A 27,664-nucleotide genomic window follows, 5' to 3' on the forward strand; every position below is an offset into this window, starting at 1 on the left:
GGGGAAAAGGACTGAAGTGACCAGATTCCCTATGTCCTGAACCAGGCAACCTGGCATTGAATCCAGATCGCTGTTCATAACAGATGATACATTCTCTCTGTGCCACAGTTTGTCCCAAGAAAGGGTACATTTGCTGCACAGTGACTGCAGGGGCTCTTCCCACCCTGTTACAATCTCAAACTCTTTGAACATTAGTTCCATCTATATTCACTATATTCATAAGGCCCTTTTACCAGTGTGAACTGATGTTTAATGAAGTGGCACCTTTCAATAATATTTATCACATTCCTTTCACTCACAAGGCTTTTCTCCAGTGTGGATTTTCCTATGGATATAGAGTAGCTGTCTTCGGCTAAAGGATTTCCCACATTCAGTGCACTCATAAGGCCTTTCTCCAGTGTGAACTCTCTGATGACAACGAAGGCTTGACCTATCAGTAAAACATTTCCCACATTCATTGCACTTATAAGGCCTTTCTCCTGTGTGAATTCTCTGATGAACATAAAGATCAGATACAATACTAAAACATTTCCCACATGCAATGCACTCATAAGGCCTTTCTCCACTGTGAACTCTCTGATGACGATTAAGGCTTGAGCTACCAGTAAAACACTTACCACATTCACTGCACTCATAAGGCCTTTCTCCACTGTGAACTCTCTGATGATAATAGAGAGCAGAACTAGTAGTAAAAGATTTCCCACATTCACTGCACTCATAAGGCCTTTCTCCACTGTGAACTCTCTGATGATAATAGAGACCAGAACTACTAGTAAAAGATTTCCCACATTCACTGCACTCATAAGGCCTTTCTCCACTGTGAACTCTCTGATGATAATAGAGACCAGAACTACTAGTAAAAGATTTCCCACATTCACTGCACTCATAAGGCCTTTCTCCACTGTGAACTCTCTGATGATAATAGAGACCAGAACTACTAGTAAAAGATTTCCCACATTCACTGCACTCATAAGGCCTTTCTCCACTGTGAACTCTCTGATGATAATAGAGACCAGAACTACTAGTAAAAGATTTCCCACATTCACTGCACTCATAAGGCCTTTCTCCACTGTGAACTCTCTGATGATAATAGAAACCAGAGCTAGTAGTAAAAGATTTCCCACATTGACTACACTCATAAGGCTTTTCTCCACTGTGAATTCGCTGATGGTAATGAAGGCTCGTCTTAGCAGTAAAAAATTTTCCACACTTATTGCATTCATAAGGCTTTTCTCCAGTATGAACTTTCTTATGGGCACTGAGGTGTCCGTTTCGGCTAAAGAATTTCCCACATTCACTGCACTCAAAAGGCTTTTCTCCACTGTGAACTCTCTGATGATTACAAAGGATTGACCTATTACTAAAAGATTTCCCACATTCACTGCACTCATAAGGCCTTTCTCCAGTGTGAACTCGCAGATGATAATAGAGGCCAGACCTAGTAGTAAAAGATTTTCCACATTCACTGCACTCATAAGGCCTTTCCCCACTGTGAACTCTCTGATGTGTAAGGAAACTAGATTTGTGGGTAAAAAATTTTCCACATTGGCTGCATTCATAAGGCCTTTCTCCAGTGTGAACTTTCTGGTGCTGACTATGGTTACTTCTTTGGGTGCAGGCTTTCCCACAGTTGCTGCATTCACAAAACCTTTCACAAGTGAGGACTCTCTCAGACTGAACAAGTATTTCTGTGTGGCTGGAGAATTTGTTGCCTTCTCCCCAGCTGTGATGACATTTTCCACTGTCAAAAACAGATTCACACTCCTTACTGTTCTTCAGTTTCTTCATGGTATTAGTGACCTGTTTCTGAAGTCCAATTTTGGCCACATAGTTGTTCCCAGTCTCCATGTAGGTAGAGAGATTCCCTGTTGCATGGATTGTGCAGCTTTTGAAAAATGCGGGTCTCCCCATATCACAGCTGAAGGGTTTCTCTCTAATGTGCTGCTTCTGGTGCTCTTGAAGGTTTGCAGTGAAATAGAACTGTTTCCTACATGCCCCACATGTGTATGATTTCTGCCCCCTATTTGTTCCTTCCTCTTCAACCAAGTGTAAAATGTCTCTCAAGACTGGGATGCACATCTTACAGGGCTGGGCCTTCTCAGGAGATGAACCTGTGCTGGGAGTCCTGATCTGTGACACTCCTTCTACAGATACGCTTTGTTCAGAAGGTGTCTCTTCATCCTTGACCCGGTGCCAAGAACCTGAAAACAAAGAAGTGATGGTGAAGTTCTTGTTCATGTTATTGGGTGTGAGTGACACCATCATAACTGTATATCTGACACATGAAGGAAGCAGTCCACAGGATTGTGCTCAGGAAATGGAGTTGGGGTCAAATTGGGAAAGAAGGTGCTCTCACCAAGTACAGGACACAGGGACTGCATGTGGCCCAAGGCAAAAGGCAAGTTCGACAATTCACTCCCCTGTCAATGGCTTTTACCAGGACCACATCTACTGGTGACCTATCATACTATGCAGAAGCGTATTTCCAGGCCCCAGAAAATCTGACTGCAACTGGTAGCTGGTGTTCAAGAAATATTAAAGGATATATACATGGTTGAGGACATAAACTATACCAGTAAGTACAAAGGGGAAAACAATGTGAAGAGAATGTGAGATAAATGGGTTAGAGAGGTGGTAAGGAAATTATCCCAGGCTGGAGTCAGAATAAAAATGGGAAGTAGGTGGCTTCCCTGGTGGCACAGGAGCCGATGCAGGGGACGTGGGTTCGTGCCCTGGTCTGGGAAGATCCCACGTGCCGCGGAGCGGCTAGGCCCGTGAGCCATGGCTGCTGAGCCTGTGCGTCCAGAGCCTGTGCTCCACAACTGGAGAGGCCACAACAGTGAGAGGCCTGCGTACCACACAAAAAAAAAAGGGAAGTAGGGAATTCCCTGGTGGTCCAGTGGTTAAGACTCCATGCTTCCAATGCAGGGAGTGTGGGTTCAACCCCTGGTTGGGAAACTAGGATCCCACAGGCCGTGGGGCATGGTCAAAAGAAAAAAAAAAAAGGGAAGGAGTAAAAAGTACAAATTAGCAGAATGTCAAGAATGGAGAAAGGACAAGAGAAGTAATTGGGGGCCACTGACAATGGCCCTAAAACACTAGTCAAATAAGATACATTCCAGGTATTATTTCTCAACACAGACCTTATAGCAAGCCCTCTCCCAGCGGCCATTCATCTTACCAGGCTATCTGTAAGCTCTTTATACTGAAACTAGAGTCAGGTCCATCTCATGAAACCACCAAAGACTCTCCGTCTCCAGCTGAAAAACTACATGGGACAGAAATGATACAAGCCCTAACAGAGTCAGGACAGGTAAGTGGCCAACATGAGCCCAGAGGAACTCAGTACACAATAGACCAAGGAAGGATATTTAAATACCACCAAAAGAACATCCAGTGGAGCCAGAGTGGGGAAGGATGAACAGTGGATAGAATACAGACTGTTAAGAATCCATCTCCTCACCTAAACGGGAACAATCTAACTGATGTAACTCTTTTGCAACTATGGAGTCTACTGAAGATTTGCAGTGTCCCACAAAACGAAGTTTGAACACACGAAACTTCAAAACCAGAATCAGATATCACAGGAATGTTGGGATGATCACGCTGGGAATATAAAACAATTATGATTAATATGCTAATTAATGTCTGCGAATGGATAAAGCAGACAGCATACAAGAGCAGAAAAGCAATGTAAGCAAAGAGACGGGAAATCTAACAAAGAATCAAGAAATGCTAGAGATTGAGAACACCTTAACAGAAATGAAAAATGACTGCGATAGGCTTATTTATAAACTGGACATAGGTGAGGAAAGAATCTGAGCTTGATGTTCTCTTAGGAAAAACTTCCAAAACTGAAAAGAAGAAAGGACAAGACAAAAGAAAAATCCAATATTGGTGGGACAACTACAAAAGGTTTAACATACACATATGGAAACATCAAAAGGATAAAGAGACAAAGGAACAGAAAAAATATTTGAGGCAATAATGATGGAGAATTTCCACCAAATTACTATCAGACACCAAAGCACAGATCCAGGAAGCTCAGAGAACATCAAGCAGGTTTAATGTGAAAAAACTACACCTGGGAATATCACATTCAAATGCACAAAAAAAGTCCTGAAAGAAGCCAAAGGAATAAACACCTTACCCACAGAGAAGCAACAAAAACAATTACAGTTGAATTCTCCTCAGAACTCATGCAGACAAGAAGAGAATGAAGTGAAACATTTAAAGTGCTCAGGGTGGGTGTGGGAGGTGACCTTCAGCAACCCAATGCAGGGGACATGGGTATCCAGCAAAAATTACCCTTCAACAGTGATGATGAAATAAACACTTTTTACATACAGAAAAATTGTGGGAATATATTAAAAGAAGTTCTTCAGAGAGATGAAGGGACTTCCCTGGCAGTCCAGTGGCTACCATGCATGCTTCCACTGCAGGGGGCATGGGCTTGATCCCTGGTCCAGGAACTAAGATGCTGCATGTGGCACAGCATGGCCAAAAAAAAAAGAGAGACAGATGGTAAATGATATAGATCAGAAATTTGGGTTTCATAGAGAAATGAAGAGCATCAGAATAAAAAATATTTTACTGACACATAATTGTTGGGGAACATCATATATCTTTAAGCTGTACAACATGACTCTATATATGTACACACTGAAATGACTACCACATAAGTTCAGCTGAATTATGTCTTACAGTTTTCTTTCTTCTGACGAGAACTTTTAAGGTCTACTTTCTTAAAAACTTCTAAATATACAATAGGTTTTTACTAACTAAAGTCACTATGCTGTGAATTACATCCCCAGGACTTAATCATAACTAGAAGTCTGTAACTTCTGAAACCCTTCACCCATGTCATCTACCCACCTTCCCGTGTTCTGGCAATCACTAATCTGTTGTCTGCATCTGAGTTTGTTGTTGTTGTTGTTATTTTTTCAAAGATTTCCCATGTAAGTATAATCATGTAATACAGTTAAACCTTGAATAACATGGGTTAGAATTGCTTGGGTCCATTTATACAGGGATATTTTCCAATAAATACACAGCACTACATGATCTTTAGTTGGATGAATCCAAAAATGGGAAATTTGTGCTTCCCTGGTGGTGCAGTGGTTAAGAATCCACCTGCCAATGCAGGGGACATGGGTTCGAGCCCTGGGCTGGGAAGATCCCACATGCCACAGAGCAACTAAGCCCGTGCACCACAACTACTGAGGCTGCACTCTAGAGCCCACAAGCCACAAATGCTGAAGCCTGCGTGCCACAACTACTGAAGCCTGTGCGCCTAGAGCCTGTGCTCCACAACAAGCCACGGCATTGAGAAACCCACGCACCACAACGAAGAGCAGCCCCCGCTTGTTGCAACTAGAGAAAGCCCACGAGCAGCAACGAAGACCCAACACAGTCAAAATAAATATTATTAATTAATTTACTTATATTTTTAAAACAATGGGAAACTTCAGAATCACAAGGCTGACTATGGGACTTAAACATCCCCAGATTTAAGTATGTGCAGGGGATCCTATGTTTCTGTGGAAACATAGGGACAACAGGATTCCTCTCTCTGACTTATTTCACTTAGCATAATGCCTGTAAAATCCAATCATGTTGCTATAAATGCAAAACTTCCTTCTTGTTTTAATGGTTGAATAAAACTGAATAGTATTCCATATATATGACGTGTTTGTTATCCACTCATCCATCAACGGACAATTAGGTTGTTTCCATGTCTTGGATATTGTAAATAATGCAGCAATAAACATGGAGTACACATATCTTTTTGAGATGATGATTTCACTCCCCTAGATAAATACACAGATATGGAACTGCTGGACCATATGGTAGTTCCTTTCTTAATTCTGTAAGGATTCTCTACTCTTTTCCATGTGGTAGAAATAACCCACCCCACCAACAGTGCGCACAGGGTCCCTTTTCTTCACATCTTCTCCTATACTTATTTATTGTCTTTTTCATAAAAGACATCATAACAGGTGTGAGGTGGTATTTCATTGTGGTATTAATTTGCATTTCCCCAACCATTTGGATATCTTCTTCTGAAAACTGTCTATTTAGATCTAACAGTTTGTACAAAACAACGATAGCAACAGTGTACTCCATCATGTATTTTTAAACATACCCATATATGTATGTTTATGTAAAATTAAAACAAAAGACAACAATAATACAATGGAAAAGATGGAAAATTAGGATTTTTTAAAATTATGAGCTTTTTAAACTACCCACGAAACCACAGTGTCATTTGAATGTGGGCCTGAATTAGTTGTAAATATATATTGGAAACTATCGCGACTACATTAAAAAATGAAAAGGAACAAGTATAGATGATATGCTAACAAAGGAGAGAAAAAGGGTCATTCAAAATGCTTCATTAAAACCACAAAAAGAAGGGTGGAAGACTAAACTAGGAACAAAGAACAAGGGCAATGGAAAGAAAATGGTAACAAATATGTTAGATGTTTACCCAACTGTATCAATATATTAAAGATCAATAGTCTCAATGCACCAATTAAAAGAGAGATTATCAGAGTGGATCAAACAACAAGACTGAATTATATGTTGTCTCCGAGAAACCCACTTTAAATACAAAGATGCACATAGAGGAAGCTGCCTGGTGGGGCAAGTGGTTAAGAATCCACTTTCTGGGCTTCCCTGGTGGTGCAGTTGTTGAGAGTCCGCCTGCCGATGCAGGGGACGCGGGTTCATGCCCCGGTCTGGGAAGATCCCACATGCCGCGGAGCAGCTGGGCCCATGAGCCATGGCCGCTGAGCCTGTGCGTCCGCAACGGGAGAGGCCACAACAGTGAGAGGCCCGTGTTACCCCCCCCCCCAAAAAGAATACACCTTCTAATGCAGGGGACGCGGGTTTGATCCCTGGTCTGGGAATTAGATCCTACATGCATGCCGCAACTAAGAGCTTGCACACCACAACTAAGGAGCCTCCAAGCTGCAAATAAGGAGCCCATCGGCCACAACTAAGGACCCCACCAGCCACAATTAAGGAGCACACGTGCCACAACTAAAGGAGCAAGTGAGCCACCACTAAGGAGCCTGTGAGCCTCAACCAAGACCCAACATAACCAAAATTTAAATTTTTTTTTAAAAGATGCTTAAAGTTCTTCCCTGGTGGGTCAGTGGTTGAGAGTCCACCTGCCGATGCAGGGGATGCAGGTTCGTGCCCCAGTCCGGGAGGATCCTGCATGCCACGGAGCTGCTGGGCCCATGGGCCATGGCCGCTAAGCCTGCACGTCTGGAGCCTATGCTCTGTGGCAGGAGAGGCCACGGCAGTCAGAGGCCCACATACGGCAAAAAATTTTTTAAAAGATGCTTAATAAAAAAGATGCATATAAATTAAAAGTATGTCAATACAGAAAAAGAGGTCAACACAAATCAAAAGAAAAAAAAAGTGGTAGTAACTATACTGATATCACAGCAGATTTTGCATAACAAAGTCATCAGGGATAATGAGAATGACACAATGGTAAAGGGGTCAATACTCCAGAATACACAACAATCCTTAACATGTCTGTGTCTAACAACACAATGTCAAAATATGAGGCAAAACAGACCTACAAGTAAAAAATAAATGAATCTGCTATAACACTTGGAGACTTCATTCAACAAACCTGTAGAAGAAATGAACAGATCCAGAAAAGAAAAAATCCATAAGGATGCTGGTAAACTGAGGATCACCATCATCAGTCAACTGGATGTAACAGTCACCTACAGATTACTAGGCTACTCCATTCAAAAACAGCAGAATATTCTTCTCAAACTGACATAGAACATTCACAAGATGGACTACATCTTGGGCCAGAAAACACACCTTAACAAATTTAAAAGAATAGAAAACATACAAGATCAGTTCTCAGAACAAAGTGGAATTACACAGGCAACCAGTAACAAAAGGATAGCTATAAAATTGCAAAACACTGATAAATTAAACAATACACTTCCAAATAAAACATGGGTCAAAGAAGAAATATTAGGATAAATTTTTAAGTATTTTGAAAGAAAGAAACACAGCAGTTGTCAAAACATGCAGATGGGGACTTCCCTGGTGGCAGTTAAGAATCTGCCTGCCAATGCAGGGGACACGGGTTCAAGCCCTGGTCTGGGAACATCCCACATGCTGCAGAGCAACTGAGCCTGTGTGCCGCAACTACTAAGCCTGCGCTCTAGAACCCACACACCGCAACTACTGAAGTCCGTACCCGTAGAGCCCACGCTCTGCAACAAGAGAAGCCACCACAATAAGAAGCCTGTGCACAACGAAGAGTAGCCCCCACTCACTGCAATTAGACAAAGCCCACACACAGCAACGAAGACCCAACGCACCGAAAAATAAACTTAAAAAAAAAATGCCGATGCAGTGAAAGCATTGTTTATATGGCAATCGGTAGCACTGAATGCATATATTCATAAGATAAGATGAAAAACCTAAAATCAGTCATCTGTGCCTCTATCTTAGGAAACTAGGGGAAAATGAAATACAAAGGAAGAAGAAAAGAAATAATTTAAAAAATCAGTAGAGAAAAATCAACAGTCAAAAAAAAGCTGGTTCTTTAAAATGCCCAATAAAATCAAAAACATGCTAGTCAGCCTAGTCACAAAAACAAGAGAGGACACAAATTACTAATATCAAAGTGAAAAAGGAGGGCTTCCCTGGTGGCGCACTGGTTAAGAGCCCGTGAGCCACAATGACTGAGCCTGAAAGCCACAACTACTCAGCCCGCGCGCCTAGAGCCCATGCTCTACAATAAGAGAAGCCATTGCAATGAGAAGCCCGCGTGCCACAATGAAGAGTAGCCCCTCAACTGCTGCAACTAGAGAAAGGCTGTGCATAGCAACGAAGATCCAATGCAGGAAGGGAAGGAGGGAGGGAGGGAGAGAGGGAGGGAGGGAAAGAAGGAAGGAAGGAAAGAAGGAGGGAAGGAAGGAAGCAAGGAAGGAAGGATGGAAGGGAGGAAGGAAAGATTATACACCATGACCAATGGAGAATGATCCACGTTATACAATGCTGACTTAACATTAAAAAATCAATTAATATAATCCATGTCATCAACAGGTTAAAAACCAACTCATGATCTCATCAATAGATGCAGAAAAAAGATCTGACAAAATCCAACAGCCACTCATATTCAAAATCTCCATATGATATAACCTAAAAATTGAAAAAATACTTAAACTTGATAAACTAAATAAAACCCTATAGCTATCATACTTACTAGAGAAAAACTAGAACTCTCCCACTAAGATGAAGAAGGCAAGGATGTTCCCTTTTACAACTCCCTTTCAACTTTACAGTGGAAGTCAAAACAAAGGCAATGAGATGAGGTTATATAAATGGCATACTGATTAGGAAGGAAGGAATAAAACTGTCTTCATTCTCACAGGACATGACCAGCTATGTAAAACACCCAAAAAATAGAGGAAAAAAAAAAATTCCTGGAACTAAGAAGCAATTATAGCAAGCTTTCAGGACATAAGTTTAATATACAAAAGTCAATTATGTCCTATATACCATCAATGAACAAGTGAATTTGAAATTAAAAACACAATACCATGTAAATTACCACCCGCTCAAAAAAAAAAAGAGCAAGAGAAAGAAATATTGAGTTACAGATCTACCAAAACATGTACAAGATATACATGAGAGAAACTATAAAACTTAGAGAAATCATGAATTCCATGGTGGTCCACTGGTTAGGACTCCATGCTTTCACTGCCATGGGCCTGAGTTCGATCCCTAGTAGGGGAACTAAAATCCCTCAGGTCTCCCAGTGCAGCCAAAAAACAAATAAACGATCAAACATTCTAATAAAGAAATCAAAGAATTAAATAAATGGAAAGCTATTTCACGTTCATAAACAGGAAAACCCAGTATTGTCAAGATGTCCGTTCTTCCCAACTTCATCAATAGATTCAATGTAACCCAAATCAAAATACCAGCAAGTTATTTTGTGGACATAAATACTTTGATCCTAAAATTTATACAGAAAGGCAAAAGTCCGAGAATAGCCAACACAAAACTTAAGAAGAACAAAGCTGGCAGACTGACACTACTCAACTTTAAGACTTAGTATCTAAAGTAATCAAGCCAGTGTGATATTGTTGAAAAGACAGAGAAACTGTTCAATGAACAGTACTAAAAACCCAGAAATAGACCCATAGAAATACACTCAACTGACCTTTGACAGATGAACAAGCGCAATACAATGGAGAAAAGTTAAGTCTTTTGAATAAATAGTACTGGAACAATTGAACATCACATGCCAAGAAATGAATTCTAGACACAAACCTTCACAAAAAATTAACTCAAAATGGATCACAGACCTAAATGCTAAATACAAAAAAACTCTTAAAACTTAGTTAAAAAACAAAAACCCAAATACCAAATGAGCAAAACACCTTAACAAACACCTCATTAAAAGAAGATATACAGGACTTCCCTGGTCGGCGCAGTGGTTAAGAATCCGCCTGCCAATGCAGGGAAACAGGTTCAAGCCCTGGTCCGTGAAAATCCCACATGCCACAGAGCAACTAAGCCCGTGTGCCACAACTACTGAGCCTGTGCTCTAGAGCCTGTGAGCCACAACTACTGAAGCCCATGTGCCACAACTACTGAAGCCTGTGTGCCTAGAGGCCATGCTCTGCAACAAGAGAAGCCACTGCAATGAGAAGCCCGCACATCACAATGAAGAGTAGACCCTGTTCACCTCAACTAGAAAAAGCCCACGTGCAGCAATGAAGACCCAACGTAGCCAAAAAAAAAAAAAAAAAAAAAGATATACAGATGACAATTTAGCATATACAAAGATGCAAGGAAATGCAAATTAAACTGAAAAGTACACACTATTACATACCTGTAAGAAGGGCCAAAATCCAAACATTCACAACACCAAATGCTATAAGGGTGTGGAGCAACAGGAATTTCATTCATTGCTGACCGGAATGCTTAACAGATGCCAGTGTTGATAAACAGAAATTGGAACCTTGGAAAAAGGTCTTACAGAAACAGCTCATGGTCTGTTTTAGTAACGACCATGTCAGTGACAACAGTCTGTTGTGAAGTAAGGCACAAAAAAATGTCATGAACAGGAATGGAGCAAAACTTGGGTACCATGGATTTTGACAATAGCCTGGGCAGAGAGGGCGAGCAAGGAGGGATCTATCAGACTGAGTGCAAGACTACTGAACCTAAATCCTCACCTGCAAAACTTTGGAGCTACAGGTGTCCCGGCACTAAGGAATAGGGATACACTCTGCCTAGCCATAGTAACCACAGCACATAACCAAGCAATTGAAGAAGAAAGCAGTGCCTGTGTTCCAGATGTGAGGACAGAGCTGCCCTTGGGGAAGAGAACAAAGGCAGAGCCTAGCTCAGAGGACAGGGGTGGGTGTGAGGGTCTTACCCAGCATGCATACAAGTGCAAAGTTCTCCAGCATGACATCAAGGTACAGGTGTATCTGAACCTCATCAAGAAGACACCATTCCTCCCAGGAGAAGTACACGGCAACATCCTCGAAGGTCACACTGCCCTGGTAAACAGGGACAAATAAAACCATGAACGGTCTCACTCCTGAAAACCCACAATCCATCTTCCTACACATTTCCCCTACTACCCAATAAGATGGAGCCACTTGAGACCTGGGGAAGAAAACCAACTTCCTTTGATCTGCACCTCCCTTTTCCTCCAGAATACATAGGCAGTCATTTCTAGTCTAACTCTTGCCCTTCCCTGTTTATTTCCACCAGAAAAAAGGAGACCTGCACTTACCTAAACCAGCTCAGGCTCACCTCACAGCACGTCCACATACTGGTATTGGATTCATGAGTAACCTTCCACGCCTCCTTCCATTGGTGTTGAGAAATGGGAACCCCCTCCATAGAACACGGCCTGCACTCAGGAACCTGAGCATGGGGTTCTCCAGGGTCCCAAAACCAAAGAGCTGGGAGAATGGCAGGTGAAGAGCCCCAATACACCTCAAATACAGAGAATGTGTGCGTGTGGGGTGAGAACAAGGGAAGGACTAGGACAACCTGCACTTGCTCCAAGTGCTTCTGCAACCTGGGAACATGTAAGAAAAGGCAAACTATGGAGGAAAGAGACCATGGCTGTGTTCCATGTATGCATGCTGGGTAAGGCCCTCACATCCACCCCTATGCTCTGAGCTAGGCTCTGCCTTTCTCTTTTTCCCAAGGGCATCTCTGTCCTCACAACTGGACCTTGTCAGGTACCAGAGCCAGATAACATCAGGATGACTGGCAAACCTCTCCTCCGTGCCTCGGTCCCCGGTGCTACCTTGGAAAAGTCACAACTTCCCTCTGCCTCAATCATCTCATCACCCCCTAAAGTCTGTGCTTCCACTGAACAGGCTCTGGAGTATTTTTAAAGGCCTAATTCAGATGGTGTCCTTCCTGTGCTCAAAACTCTCCACCGTTCCGAGGGCTCTTGGAGCCCTTCTCGGAGGGCTTTCTTCTCGGAGAAGAAAGGTACAACCTCTCATCTACCATTCCAGATGCAGCCTGGCCTCAAACTTTCTTCCTTGCAGAAACAAGATGGCCTCCAGGTTCCCGGGATGTTCCTGCTTCAGTTGCATCTCCAAGTCTCACGCAGACAGAAAAAGGGAAAAGACTCCTGGAGGCCTCTCTGTCCTAGACCCTGGGCCTGGGATAAAGCGACGTGAACAGCCGCCTCCCACGCGGGCCGTTCGTATCTGGGTGGGGAAAGAGGTCGGGGAGAACCCGGAACGCACAGCGTTTACCTGAGCCGGGTCCCTCAGCGCAGGCGCCGCCATCGGAACTTCTGGACGGAAAGGAGTGGCGACAGTCGACCGACCGGGTCCCACTCTGCACGGACACTGCAAGGGTCTGTCCCCAACCCTCAAAACCGCCCCGGTTCAGTGCGCACAGAGCCTCCTCTTGCGCCTCTTAGCCTGTCACCTCGCTCCCAACACCGCACACAGAAGCCCCTGACCTGACCATCAACATAGACTTCACCGTAATTAAAATGGCAGCCACGAAGAAACAGGAAGTCCCTCTCCAGGAGCTTCACCCTCCCGGAAATGCCCCCTTGCTCGATTTTCATTGGGTGAAAGTCGCTGCCCCTTAGCACAAATTATTCTGGGTAATGTAGTGCAAAAGTCTCAAGGAAGGAAGCCCCACACCGGGAAGCACCTGGGAAAAAGCCAAGAAGCACCCGGAGGAGCACTAGAAAATGACCTCTAGGGCTGGGGAGGGGCTCCAGCCTTATTAATGGGGCGGAGGACCTATGGGGTCGGGGAGTGCATTATCTCAGAATCCTTTAAACCATCCCACGTTTAAACCCACTGGTAACAGGAACAAAAACTAAACATTATCCTATTGCTCCTGATATACATGCAGCCTGAAGAGTTAAAGTGATTTTGTGGGCTTTGTTCAGGGACCAGAAAAAAGTCAGACAACGCTGACTGGGAATATGGAGAGGAGATTTTGGACAGGCCTGCTCGGCAAGAGGGAGAGCACTGCTTCTCGTCCCCCTAGAAAAGACTCTTCTGACTGCGTAGTTAGTGATTGTGCCCAATTCAGTGACAAAAACTGATGATCAGGCCACCCACGATAGCTGTTCTCTTGCTTTTTGTACTTTCCTTGCTCCACCAGTCTGATTCACCTACACCCTATTCACGTGAATGAACTTCCCTTACTATTGTTATTTTATTTATTTATTTATTTTGGCCGCACTGTGTGGCTTTTGGGATCTTAGTTCTGTAAGGCCAACTGGCCCGAGGTAGGGGAACGCAATCAGACACACAGGTTGCATCAGCCAGGAACGTTCCACACACCCAGTTCTCGGAATTGACCTGGAGCTCCCACCCACCCAGTTCCAGGAACTGACCTGGGGACTTTCCACCCGGCCCAGCCTTCCCGCCTTTCTAGGGGCGGGACTAACGGTCCCAAGACTGATGTAACTGGCACCAGATATTGCCATGATACCCGAAGAGACCACCAAATAAGGACTACCCTGCGCCCTCCCGGATTCACCACACTCCTTTCCCTTCTTCCCCTATAAATTCTGCCCAAACCCTCGCCCGGGTGCGACTTCTCTGGCTCCTTTCTCTCGGACCAGTGAACCTCGCCCAGGAGTGCTCCCTAATAAAGCTCACTTGAAGCTTTCCTCTGTTTCGCGGTGCCGTTTGTTAAGATCCGACCTTACAAGTTCCTCAACCAGAGGTCAAACCCAGGCTCACAGCAGGGAAAGGGTGGAGTCCTAACCACTGGACCGCCAGGGAATTCCCTGACCTTCCCTCTTAATCATAAGGCCTAATCAGTCAATGCGTACCTACTTATCCTGGCCCCAGCTAGTGAATGTGCTAATCTTTAGATAATATTTCACTTTGTATTTCCACATTTTAATCTATTACTGAAAATGGTTTGATCTGATGTACAGAGGCTACCCAGAGGTTTCACTGAAAACAGAGCAGTTTCGTGTGCAACGCACAATTTTCTTAATACAGACTTTACAAAATTATCAATATTGGTGGATTCCTAACCCAAGATATATTTTTCTGTTTTTTGGAAAAAATATAACTATCAAAAACAATTGAATAACTGGCTGAGCTTAGAAGCACCTGTATATTAGGCAAGATTTACTTTCTCCAGATTACTCAGTGCCCATTTATCTGATACAGCTGAGCAGAAGATACAGCTGAGTAGAAGTAGGTAATACATTTATGTTTATCTTTCTACCATTTCTTTGTTTCAAATTAAAATCAATATCTCCCAGATATGAAAGTGATGGGCATGCCAACTTGGAAATAGGGATTATGTTCCTCACTCACACTGGAGCTGGGGTCCTAGAAAACTCCTCCTGCCTTTGTCTTCATAACTTCACCTTGCTCACCAGTTATAAGTTGAGACCCACTGATCAGACTGACAACCAACTGATCTTGGCCAACAACTGTTTCGCCAAAAGCCTGCTTTCAGTTTTAAGGTTCGTTGGATTCGCTGGCAAAATAACCACTTGTCTCACACGAAGAAACAGCTTCAATCAAATCTTTAATAAAGTGATTTAACTTAATTTCAATATACAATCATTAGAGGGAAAGCAATAAGAATATTAACAGAGTATATAAATTTCAATATACAATCATTAGAGGGAGAGCAATAATATTAACAGAGTATATAACAGAGCATACATCACCGAATTGGGCCGACACCTACTTCCAGATCCAAGTGGCAGCTAGGAATTCCCTTGAACAGCAATCTGGAGTCCCAGTTGGGAAGGTCCAGGGCGGTGAGTCCACCCCACGGGTGGGACTTCAGAGTGCTGCCCAAAGGAGTCCTGCTTTTAACGCCAAACCGCAAGCTGATAGTCATCAGCTTGCATGCAAGTACGCAGCTCTGACTATTAACGCAAATATATTGACACTTCAGTTGTCTCAGAATGTTCGCTGAATTCCAGGAACTGGCCAGATTCCCAAGTCCCAGGAAGCTTTGTGACTTACTCCCTTCTTTATCTGTTAGATCCCAAGACTGACTAGCACCGTTTCTGCTGACCTGGATGTAGTCTAGCAGCTTGATGTGTAGCCCTTTCAGAGTCTTTGTTTAGTCAAAAGCCTATTGTTGTCTCTGAAGCCTGAACAAGACTATTTTATTAGCCTCCCCAACAACTTGGCTCTTAGCTCCAGAGGGATCCCACAGAAAATGACAGCTTTTGGATTGAAACACTTCCTCTATGATCTTGGGTGTACATTTGTCTTGTATTTACAGAGTGGCCACAGGGGTTTCTCTCGGCACTACCTGCCTTCTGAGTGGCTTCCTGGCCATTAAGTTTTGTCCCAGAACCTCTTGGTGGATAGACTTCAGAATTCAATCTCCCCAAATGCATTGGCTTCTTTACTTTCCTTTTCTGGTTCCTTCAGCTGTTGGTAAACGTCTATATTCCTATGAATGTGATTGGTCCTAGAAACAGCATGAATGTGTGAAAAAAAATTTTACGTACGGTTTCTCAGCCACGTCAGACAGAAATCTCAGCTTATTACATGCATTTATATTTTATCCCCTGGATGTTATTTGGGCTTCAAGATCTGGACTCGTGGGTGCATGATATTTGTCCTGCACAGATACAAGCAGCGAGCCCAATACATCCACAGCAACAGACTTTACCCCAGACCTCCCCACGTGGCCAAAGCCACATGCACCATCCTTATCCTGGTGAGTTTCTTCATCTTTTTTTACTGTCTCTCTTCCATTTTGAGTCTTTGTGTTACTGTAATTGTAAATCCAGGCCAGTGGCTGATGGAAACATCTCTGCTACTAGCTCCGGATTTCCCAGCTTTCAGCCCCTTTGTTCTCATCAGCAGTGATTTTTCTGCTCCAAAAAAATTATTTTCCTAATATTGTTAAACATTTGTCTTATTTCTACAGTGAAACAATTAATTTTTTTAAGGGAAATTTTGGGATCTACTCCTTCCTAGTTCAGCCACGTGAGAGCTCTGGACCTCAATTTGTTTTAAATTTATTTATTTATTATTTATTTTTCTCTTCATTGGGTCTTCGTTGCTGTGTGCAGGCTTTCTCTAGTTGTGGCGAGTGGTGGCTACTCTTCATTGTGGTGCTCGGGCTTCTCATTGTGGTGGCTTCTCTTGTTGCAGAGAACAGGCTCTAGATGCATGGGACTCAGTAATTGTGGCTCGTGGGTTCTAGAGCACAGGCTCAGTAGTTGTGGCGCATGGGCTTAATTGTGCCACAGCATGTGGGATCTTCCTGGACCAAGGCTGGAACCCGTGTCCCCTGCATTGGCAAGCAGATTCTTAATCACTGCACCACCAGGGAAGCCCCTAATTTTCTTTTTTAACTTAGGTGATGGTCAGGTACAAATAATTATACAATGAAAAGGTGATTGGTTAAGGGGTTTTCAATTTTCATTCATTAATTGGGATATATTGCTGAATAAGAACAGATAAATTCTTGCATTTCTAGAGCTAATAGAATATGCAGAAAATGAAAATTTTATCTAGTTATACAGAATTTACTTAATCTACTTATACTTTACTACCTAGTAGCAACTCTTCAGAAAGTTTTCATTAAGTAAGTACTATGGAAAGAAACAGGAAATTTAGAGATAAAAGTTTGTGTCTTTATGTACTTGTATCTTATATGGTTACTTTAAAAACAAATTTTTAAAGCATATTCAGATCCAGGAGTTCCAGGTAGACGAAAAACACCTCTAGAGCCCCACACATAACTTCACAGTGTTATCAGAGATCTGAAGATATCTACCATGTTTGGAATGCAGAAATAGAGGAGACATATGGTGGGAGGAGAAACAATAAACATAAGTAATGGTTGGTACTGTTATATATTATAAATCCAGTCCAAAATTATAATTTTGTCCAAAGAATACTGACAAGGCCATTATGAGGTCTAACCAGATGTGCAACATCAGCAATTCTACAGTTTTTTTAAAAATAAATGCTCAATTAAAAAACACATTAGATTAAAAACTTACATTTTTCACAACAAATATATATATCACATATTAGCCATCCTGATGAGTGTAAGGTGGTCTCATGGTCTCAGTTTGTTTTTCTTTTTTTTTTTCTTTTTGGCCTTGCCACACAGCATGTAGGATCTTAGTCCCCTGACCAGAGATCGAACCAGTGCACCCTGCATTGAAGTCTTAACAACTGGACCACCAGGGAAGTTCCAGTCTCAGTTTGTTTCTTATTTAATTTATTTATTTAATTTATTTATTTTTGGCTGTGTTGGGTCTTCATTACTGTGCATGGGCTTTCTCTAGTTGTGGCAAGTGGGGGCAATTATTCATTGAGGTGTGCAGCCTTCTCACTAGTGGTTTCTCTTCATTGAGGTGCGCAGGTTTCTCATTGCGGTAGCTTCTCTTGTTGTGCAGCATGGGCTCTAGGCACACGGTCTCCAGTAGTTGTGGCTCATGGGCTCTAGAGTGCAGGCTCAGTAGTTGTGGCACACAGGCTTAGTTGCTCCACGGCATCTGGGATGTTCCCCGACCAGGGCTTGAACCCGTGTCCCCTGCATTGGCAGGTGGACTCTTAACCACTACACCAACAGGGAAGTCCTTGGCAGGCATTTTTGTTTTATTTTGTTTTGTTTTGTTTTCGGTACGCGGGCCTCTCACTGTAGTGGCCTCTCCTGTTGCGGAGCACAGGCTCCGGACGCGCAGGCTCAGCGGCCATGGCTCACGGACCCAGCCGCTCCACGGCATGTGGAATTTTCCCGGACCGGGGCACGAACGTGTGTCCCCTGCATTGGCAGGCGGACGCTCAACCACTGCACCACCAGGGAAGCCCAGGTGGATTCTTAACCACTGTGCCACCAGGGTAGTCCCAGGGCTCTCTTATTTTAGAAATGCATTCTAAAAAATTATGTATTCAAAGACATGATACCTAGGATTATAAATGTTAAAAACTACTAAGTAAATCATGATACACAAACACAAAAAAATGTGCATAAACACGATAAATGATGTAAGATACAGGAAGGGGTTAACACAGTCATTCCATTTAAATATACATTTGAAAATAGCTATTACAAAAGTAGAATATGCTCTTGCATCAATCATTGTAATGTTGAGGATGAATTAACAATGGGAGGAGGAAACTGGTTGGAGGGCTGTACACAAATATGTCAAAATTTACATTTTAAATAGGCAAAATTTAAGTCAACTGTTCATCCAGTAAATGATTTTCAAAACAAAGATGCAAAACCTATCATTTTATAATCATTCTACTATGGTTTATTAGCCACATTCTTAAAATTGCGGCTACTATACCTGTAATGGCAGAAAAAGAATACAATAGTGGGCTACTGGCAATGCTTCCCAAATGAATGTTCAGTGAAATTATGTTGGCAATTTGACCTTGGCTATGGTTGGAATAGTTAAACATGGAAACTGGCAAACACTACAAACCAGAGATTAATTTACTGTGTAATTGAATATCTGGACTTAACACTAAGGTAGCATATATTAATAATGCAGGTTATTCCTAAACCTGTATAATGTATAATGGCCATTACATTATGCATAGTATAAAATTGAGAAAAAGTTGAGAACATATTCTTTCACTATTCCAAATTACAATTACATTCAGAAAAGAAATCACTCACATTATTGATGAATGAGTGAAATCTAACAGATATCTTTGTTGTTTTCCTGCTCTCTTTTGTCAAAAAAAGAGAAAATAGCCATATCTCACAAAATAAAAGTAGGCAAAAGATAGGAATAGAAATTTAACCAGTCAGGACACACAGGTAAAAAATGGACACATGAAAAACAAAATTCAACATTAACAATCATAACAAAGGGAATTCCCTGGCAGTCCAGTGGTGAGGACTCCAGGATTCCACAGCAGGGCGCATGGGTTACTTTCCTGGTCAGAACTAAGATCATGCACTCTAGAGTGAGGCTCAGTAGTTGTGGCACACAGGCTTAGTTGCTCCACGGCATCTGGGATGTTCCCCGACCAGGGCTTGAACCCGTGTCCCCTGCATTGGCAGGTGGACTCTTAACCACTACACCAACAGGGAAGTCCTTGGCAGGCATTTTTGTTTTATTTTGTTTTGTTTTGTTTTCGGTACGCGGGCCTCTCACTGTAGTGGCCTCTCCTGTTGCGGAGCACAGGCTCCGGACGCGCAGGCTCAGCGGCCATGGCTCACGGACCCAGCCGCTCCACGGCATGTGGAATTTTCCCGGACCGGGGCACGAACGTGTGTCCCCTGCATTGGCAGGCGGACGCTCAACCACTGCACCACCAGGGAAGCCCAGGTGGATTCTTAACCACTGTGCCACCAGGGTAGTCCCAGGGCTCTCTTATTTTAGAAATGCATTCTAAAAAATTATGTATTCAAAGACATGATACCTAGGATTATAAATGTTAAAAACTACTAAGTAAATCATGATACACAAACACAAAAAAATGTGCATAAACACGATAAATGATGTAAGATACAGGAAGGGGTTAACACAGTCATTCCATTTAAATATACATTTGAAAATAGCTATTACAAAAGTAGAATATGCTCTTGCATCAATCATTGTAATGTTGAGGATGAATTAACAATGGGAGGAGGAAACTGGTTGGAGGGCTGTACACAAATATGTCAAAATTTACATTTTAAATAGGCAAAATTTAAGTCAACTGTTCATCCAGTAAATGATTTTCAAAACAAAGATGCAAAACCTATCATTTTATAATCATTCTACTATGGTTTATTAGCCACATTCTTAAAATTGCGGCTACTATACCTGTAATGGCAGAAAAAGAATACAATAGTGGGCTACTGGCAATGCTTCCCAAATGAATGTTCAGTGAAATTATGTTGGCAATTTGACCTTGGCTATGGTTGGAATAGTTAAACATGGAAACTGGCAAACACTACAAACCAGAGATTAATTTACTGTGTAATTGAATATCTGGACTTAACACTAAGGTAGCATATATTAATAATGCAGGTTATTCCTAAACCTGTATAATGTATAATGGCCATTACATTATGCATAGTATAAAATTGAGAAAAAGTTGAGAACATATTCTTTCACTATTCCAAATTACAATTACATTCAGAAAAGAAATCACTCACATTATTGATGAATGAGTGAAATCTAACAGATATCTTTGTTGTTTTCCTGCTCTCTTTTGTCAAAAAAAGAGAAAATAGCCATATCTCACAAAATAAAAGTAGGCAAAAGATAGGAATAGAAATTTAACCAGTCAGGACACACAGGTAAAAAATGGACACATGAAAAACAAAATTCAACATTAACAATCATAACAAAGGGAATTCCCTGGCAGTCCAGTGGTGAGGACTCCAGGATTCCACAGCAGGGCGCATGGGTTACTTTCCTGGTCAGAACTAAGATCATGCATGCTGTGTGATAGGGTTAAAAAAAAACAAACCTGAAATAAATGCAATTAAAATCACAACTTAAAAAAATACATTAATTTATTTATGTTTGTTTATAGCTACATTGGGTCTTTGTTACTGTGCACGGGCTTTCTCTAGTAGCACGAGTGGGGGCTATTCTTCATTGTAGTGCATGGGATTCTCATTGCGGTTGCTTCTCTTTGTTGCGGAGCGTGGGTTCTAGGCACGCGGGCTTCAGTAGTTGTGGCATGCGGGCTTAGTTACACCGTGACATGTGGGAAATTCCCGTCCCAGGGCTCTAACCCATGTCCCCTGCATTGGCAGGCAGATTCTTAAGCAATACACCACCAGGGAAGCCCCTAAAATCATAATCTTTTTATACATGTTTTTTTTTGTTTGTTTGTTTGTTTTGCGGTACGCAGGCCTCTCACTATTGTGGCGTCTCCCGTTGCGGAGCACAGGCTCCAGACGCGCAGGCTCAGCAGCCATGGCTCACGGGCCCAGCCTCTCCCCGGCATGTGGGATCCTCCCGGACCGGGGCATGAACCCATGTCCCCTGCATCGGCAGGCGGACTCTCAACCACTGTGCCACCAGGGAAGCCCTATACATGGGTTTTTAAGTCTTCATGGGAGGGGTCAGCATGCATTCAGTCGTAGCTTTTAAGGTAGGTTGATCAAGTGGGGGCCCCAGGCGGGGAGGGCAAGTTCTTGCTAACTAACAATCATCATTTTGGTGAGTTAACATTTTTCTGGAGCAGTGGGAGAAGCAGTGAGGCAATGGATCAAGGGCTTAGGAAGATGATGCTTGGAGACCAGGTCATGTAGGGCCAGACTGGACATTCTTAGTCCTTCTGTGTCCCTCACACTGCCCAGAACAGTGAGTGGGTCAACCACATAACAGGGCAACAGGGACATCCTGAGGTGGGTATGTAAAGATGGACAGGACCTTGGAAACGAATCACTGCATATGGCAGTAGAGCCCATGTCAAATCTGGGGTGACACCAATGACCAGTCCAGAGTGTCTGGTTTAGTGATGCTGTCCCTGTGGAGAACTTCCCAAGTGGGACGGTGTTTCCGGGAGATGTGTACTGGTGAAAATGAAGCTGGAGACCCTGGTAGTGATGCAGATGTCAGATGTGGGTAGTTCATGGTCAGGACACAGCAAGTGGAGGCCCTGCTCGGAGAGGCAGGAGAGAAGACAGTGGATGGATGCAGTGTGTAGAGGAACCACGCTCATCAAAGGCCTGACATTAGTGAGCCTTGTGGAAATCCTTCAACATCTCTGAGCTGGACACCCCTTCTTTCACAAATGGCAATAATAATAACTGAATCACAGCACTGAATTGGTTGGATAGATAAATGGAGTCAATCACAGGAAAGTCATCAATATTGGTTCCCAGAGAAAAGATAATCTTTTCCATCAGCATGGGGCTGGGGTGTGAGCAGGGCTCCTGGTGTGGGTGTCGGGGCACAGAAGTGTCAGGATTGACAAGGTGTTCTTTCAGTCCCCAAACCTGGCGGTGGGGGCAGAGGATGAGTGAAGTGACCAGACTCCCGATATCCTGAACCAGGCAACCTGGTATTGAAGGCCAGATCTCTGTCCATTTCTGGGAGATCACAAACATATGACACATCATCTCTGTGTCTCAGTTTCCTCTCTAGAAAGGGTCCATTAGCTTCACGAGTTCTTCTCACTCTCTTACCACCCGAAACTCCTTCAATGTCACTGCCGGCCACGTTCGCGATATTCATAAGGCCCTTTCTTCAGTGTGAACTCTGTGATGTTTAATCAAGTGGCACCTTTGGGTGAAATATTTACTACATTCCTTGCACTGAAAAGGCTTTTCTCCAGTGTGGATTTTCCTATGGATGCAGAGGAGCTGTCTTTGCTTAAAGGCTTTCCCACATTCAGTACACCCATAAGGCCTTTCTCCAGTGTGAACTCTGTGATGATCATAGAGAGAGGATCAACTAGTAAAAGACTGCCCACATTCACTGCACTCATAAAGCTTTTCTCCACTGTGAACTCTCTGATGACGAAGAAGGTTAGAGCTACCAGTAAAACATTTCTCACATTCATTGCACTAATAAGACCTTTCTCCAGTGTGAACTTTCTGATGATCATGAAGGCCTGACCTAGCAGTAAAAGATTTCCCACATTCACTGCACTCATAAGGCTTTTCTCCAGTGTGAACTCTCTGATGTGCAAGGAAATTGGATTTGCGGGCAAAAGATTGTCCACACTGGGTGCATCAATAAGCTTTTTCTCCAGTGTGAACTTTCTGATGCTCAATTAACATGCATATTTCAATGAAAGGTTTAGCATATTCCTTGCATTCATAAGCCTTTTCTCCACTGTGGATTTTCCTATGTGATCTGAGGTACTTCCCTAGGCTAAAGGATCTGCCACATTCACTGCAGTCACAGAGTGTTCTTCCACAGTTAACTCTCTGATGTCCAAGGGAACCAGATTTGTGGCTAAAATAGTTTCCACAATGGCTGCATTCGTAAGGCCTTTCTCCAGTGTGAACTTGCTCATGCTGAATAAGTTTACATGTTGGGGTGCAGGCTTTCCCACATTTGCTGCACTCACACAACCTTACACTAGTAAGGACTCTTTCATCCTGAACAAGTATTTCTGTGTAGCTGGAGGCTTTCGTGCCTTCTCCCCAGCTGTGATGACCTTTTCCACTGTGAAAAACAGCTTCACACTCCTTACAGTTGTTTCATTTCTTCCTGGTATTAGTGGCCTGTGGCTGAACTCCCATCTTGGCCACGAAGTCATTCCCAATCTACATGTAGGTAGATTCCCTATTGTGTGGATTGGGCAGCTTTTCCAAAATGAGGGTCTCTGCATACCATATTGTATGGGATTCTCTCTAATGTGCTGCTTCTGGTGCTCTTGAAGGTTTGCAGTCAAATAGAACTGTTTCCCACATGCCCCACATGTGTATGCTTTCTGCTCCCTATTTGTTCCTTGCTCTTCAGCCAAGTGAAAAATGTCTCTCGAGACTGCAATGCACATCTTACAGGGCTGGGTCTTCTCAGGAGACAAACCTGCCCTGGGGGTCCTCATCTTTGACACTCCTTCTTCAGATACACTCTGTTCAGAAGTCATTTCTTCATCCTCAACTCCAGGAAAAGAACCTGAAAACAAAGAAATGATGGTGAAGTTCATGTTGACCTTATTGGGGGGAGTAAGGCCATCACAATTCTACATTTGACACGTGAAAGAACGAGTCCACAGGATCGTATTCAGGAAATGAATTTGGGGTCAACTTGAGAAGCAGCTGCTCTCACCAAGTACAGGACACAGGGACTGGATGTGGCCCAAGGCGATAGGCGTCTTCTATAATTCACTCCTCTGTCAACGGCTTTTACCAGGACCCCATCTCCTGGTGACCTGTGATAGTGTACAGAAGTGTATGTCCAGACCTCCAAAAATCTGACTGCAAACAGGTTGCTTGCATTCAAGAAATATTAAAGGATTCCTTATGTTGAGAACACAAGCAGTGTCAGTAGGTACTATGGGAAAATCAGTGTAAAGACCACATGAGATAAGTGGTTTAGAGAGGTGTTAGAGAATGAATCAGAGGCCGGAGTCATACTAAAAATGGGAAATAGTAGAAAAGACAAGTTGGCAGAATGTCACGAATGGAGAAAATCGAGAGAAGTGCTTTGCAGCCACCGACAGTGGCACTAAAACACTAGTCACAAGGAATTCATACTTCCTGATATGACTTGAACACAGCCCTGATATCATGGCCTCTCTCAGCTGCCATTCATCATAATCAGGCTACCTCTGAGGCTTTTTGCTGAAACCAGAGTCATGTCCATCCCGTAAAGCCCTAAGGACTAGCCATACCAATCTGACCAACTACACGGGAAACAAATAATACAAGTCCTAACATAGGATGGCTGAATAGCCAACACTGGCCCAGAGGAACTCAGTACACAGTACACAATATTTTAAAATTACATAAAGAATGTCTGGTGGGCTTCCCTGGTGGCGCAGTGGTTGAGAGTCCGCCTACTGATGCAGGGGACACGGGTTCGTGCCCCGGTCCGGGAGGATCCCACATGCCGCGGAGCGGCTAGGTCCGTGAGCCATGGCCACTGGGCCTGCGCGTCCGGAGCCTGTGCTCTGCAACGGGAGAGGCCACAACAGTGAGAGGCCCACGTACCGCCAAAAAAAAAAGAATGTATGGTGGAAGGACTTTCCTTGTGGTACAGTGGTTAAAACTCTTTGTCTCTAATGCAGGAGGCACAGGTTTAATTCTTGGTCGGGCATGCCATGCAGCATGGCCGAAAAAAAAAAGAACATCCGGTGGAGCCAGAGGGAAGGATATACAGTGAATGGAGTACAAAATGTTAGGAATGTATCTCCCCACCTAAACAACTATTATACTGGCAGAATCTAATTGATCTAACTCTTCGCAACCATGGCGTCTTCTGAAAATCTGCAGTGTCCCACAAAACAGTTTGAAAAGACAACGCTTCAGAATCAAAATCAGATATCACAGCAATGTATGAACGATCACACTGGGAATATAAAATAATTATGACTAATATGCTAATTAATGTATACTAATGGATAAAGCAGCCAGCATACAATTCCAGAAGGGAAATGTAAGCTGAGAGATGAAAATTTTAACAATGGACCAAAAAGAAATGCTAAAGATCAAGTACACTGTAACAGAAATTAAGAATGATGTGATGGGCTTATTCATACTCTGCATACAGCTAAGGAAAGAACCTTTAAGCTTCATGTTCTCTTAGGAGAAATTTCCAAAACTGAAAAGCGAACTGAAAAATGACAAAAAATAAAATAAAATAAAATGCCGGAATATACAACACGCGTGTGAGAGCAACAAAAAATTGAACACACACATATGGAAACATCTCAAACAGAATGAAAAGAAGAAACGGAAGAAATAACTGAGGCAATAATGATGGAGAATTTCTAACAAAATGATGTCAGACACCAACCAACAGATCCAGAAAGCTCAGGGAACATGAGGCAGGTTTAATGCCAAAACAACTACACCTTTAGGCTTACCAAATTCAAATGCAGAAAAAACAACAACAACAACAACAACCTAAAAGAGGCTAAAGGAATCAACACCTTTCCCAAGAGGAGTCAAAAAAAAACTAATTACATTTGAATTCTCCTTAGAACTCAGGGAAATAACTGAATGGAGTAAAATTTTCAAAGTGGGAAGAGAGAGGGGACATCACCAACCTAGAATTTGGTTACCAGCAACATAAATCTTCAACACTGATGATGAAATAGACACAGAAAAATTGTGAGACTATATTAGAAGTGGTTCTTCAGAGAGGAAAAATGACATAGATCAAAAAACTTGGGTTTCATAGAGAAAGGAAGAGCATCAGAGAAGATAAAAACTTTCATTGACCTAAAACTGACATGAGACACTGTATTTCTTTAAGTTGTACCACATGATTTGATTTATGTATACACTGTTATGACTACCACAATAAGTTTAGTTAACATACATAGGTACATTTTTTTTCTTGTGATGGGAACTTTTAAGATCTACCCTTCTGGAAACTTCTAAATATACAATACAGTTGTATTAACTAAAGTCACTATGCTGTGCACTACATCCCTAGGACTTACTCATCTTATAACTAGAAGTCTGTAACTTCTGACACACTTCACTCACTTCATCTAACCACCTGCCCAATTCTGGCAATCACTAATCCTTTGTCTGTATCTGAGTTTGGTGTTGTTCTTGTTTTAAAGATTCAACATGTAAGTATACTCATGTAGTACAGTTAAACCTGCTTGGGTCCACTTGTACATGGATATTTTTCAACAAATATACACAGGATCACATGATCTGTAGTTGGATGAATCCACAAATGGGAAAACTTCAGAATCAGAAGGCTAACTATGGGACTTCAGCATCCACAGATCTCAGTATATGCAGAGGCTCCTGGAACCAATCCTCCATGGAAACAGTGGGACAAGTGGATTTGTCTTTCTCTCTCTGACTTATTTCACTTAACATAATGTCCTCAAGGTCTATCCATGTTGAGGCAAATGGCAAGATTTCCATCTTTTTTTATGATTGTATAATATTGAATAATATGCCATATTTACCACATGTTTGTTAGATCCACTCATCCATCAATGGACACTTAGATTGTTTCCATCTCTTGAATATGATAAATAATGCTGCAATAAACATGAGGTACAGATACCTTTTTGATATGATAATTTCACTCCCTGTGGATAAATACACAGAGGTGGAATTGCTGGACCATACAGAAGTTCCCTTTTTAATTTTGTAAGGATTCTCCATACTGTTTTCCATAGTAGTTGCAACAATGTACATTCCCACCAACAGTGCACAAGGGGTCCCTTTTCTCCACAACTTCACCAACACTTATTTCTTTTCTTTCTCATAACAGACATTGTAACATGTGTCAGGTGGTATTTCATTGTGGTTTTTTTTTTAATTTAAGAAAAAAAATTTAATTTACTTATTATTTATTTTTGGCTGCATTGGGTCTTTGTTGCTGTGCACAGCTTTCTCTAGTTGCGGCAAGCAGGGGATAATCTTTGTAGTGGTACGCGGGCTTCTCACTGCAGTGACTTCTCTTGTTGCAGAGCTGGGCCTCTAGGTGCACAGGCTTCAGTAGTTGTGGCACACGGGCTCAGGAGGTGTGGTTCTCGGGCTCTAGAGTGCAGACTCAGCAGTTGTGGTGCACGGGCTTAGGTGCTCT

General features: G+C 42.6%; 2 protein-coding genes across 2 annotated transcripts in view; both read right to left on the reverse strand.

The window, feature by feature from the left end:
- Nucleotides 1-291: 291 nt before the first annotated feature.
- Nucleotides 292-12,827, reverse strand: LOC103074602 (zinc finger protein 154-like). Its single transcript, XM_007457514.1, has 5 exons — nucleotides 12,795-12,827; nucleotides 11,441-11,567; nucleotides 2,068-2,079; nucleotides 1,649-1,955; nucleotides 292-1,564 (listed from the first exon to the last, which is right to left on the reverse strand). The coding sequence occupies exons 1-5, from the start codon at nucleotides 12,825-12,827 to the stop codon at nucleotides 292-294; spliced, it is 1,752 nt and encodes a 583-aa protein (XP_007457576.1).
- Nucleotides 12,828-23,163: 10,336 nt separating this feature from the next.
- Nucleotides 23,164-27,664, reverse strand: part of LOC103074883 (zinc finger protein 211-like) — a 32,131-nt gene continuing 27,630 nt past the window's right edge. The window contains 1 exon segment of the mRNA XM_082931094.1: nucleotides 23,164-23,602. Within this exon segment, the coding sequence (XP_082787220.1) occupies nucleotides 23,164-23,602 (439 nt within the window).

This window comes from Lipotes vexillifer, unplaced genomic scaffold (assembly GCF_000442215.2).
Source record: "Lipotes vexillifer unplaced genomic scaffold, Lipotes_vexillifer_v1.1 scaffold995, whole genome shotgun sequence".
NCBI lineage: Eukaryota > Metazoa > Chordata > Mammalia > Artiodactyla > Lipotidae > Lipotes > Lipotes vexillifer.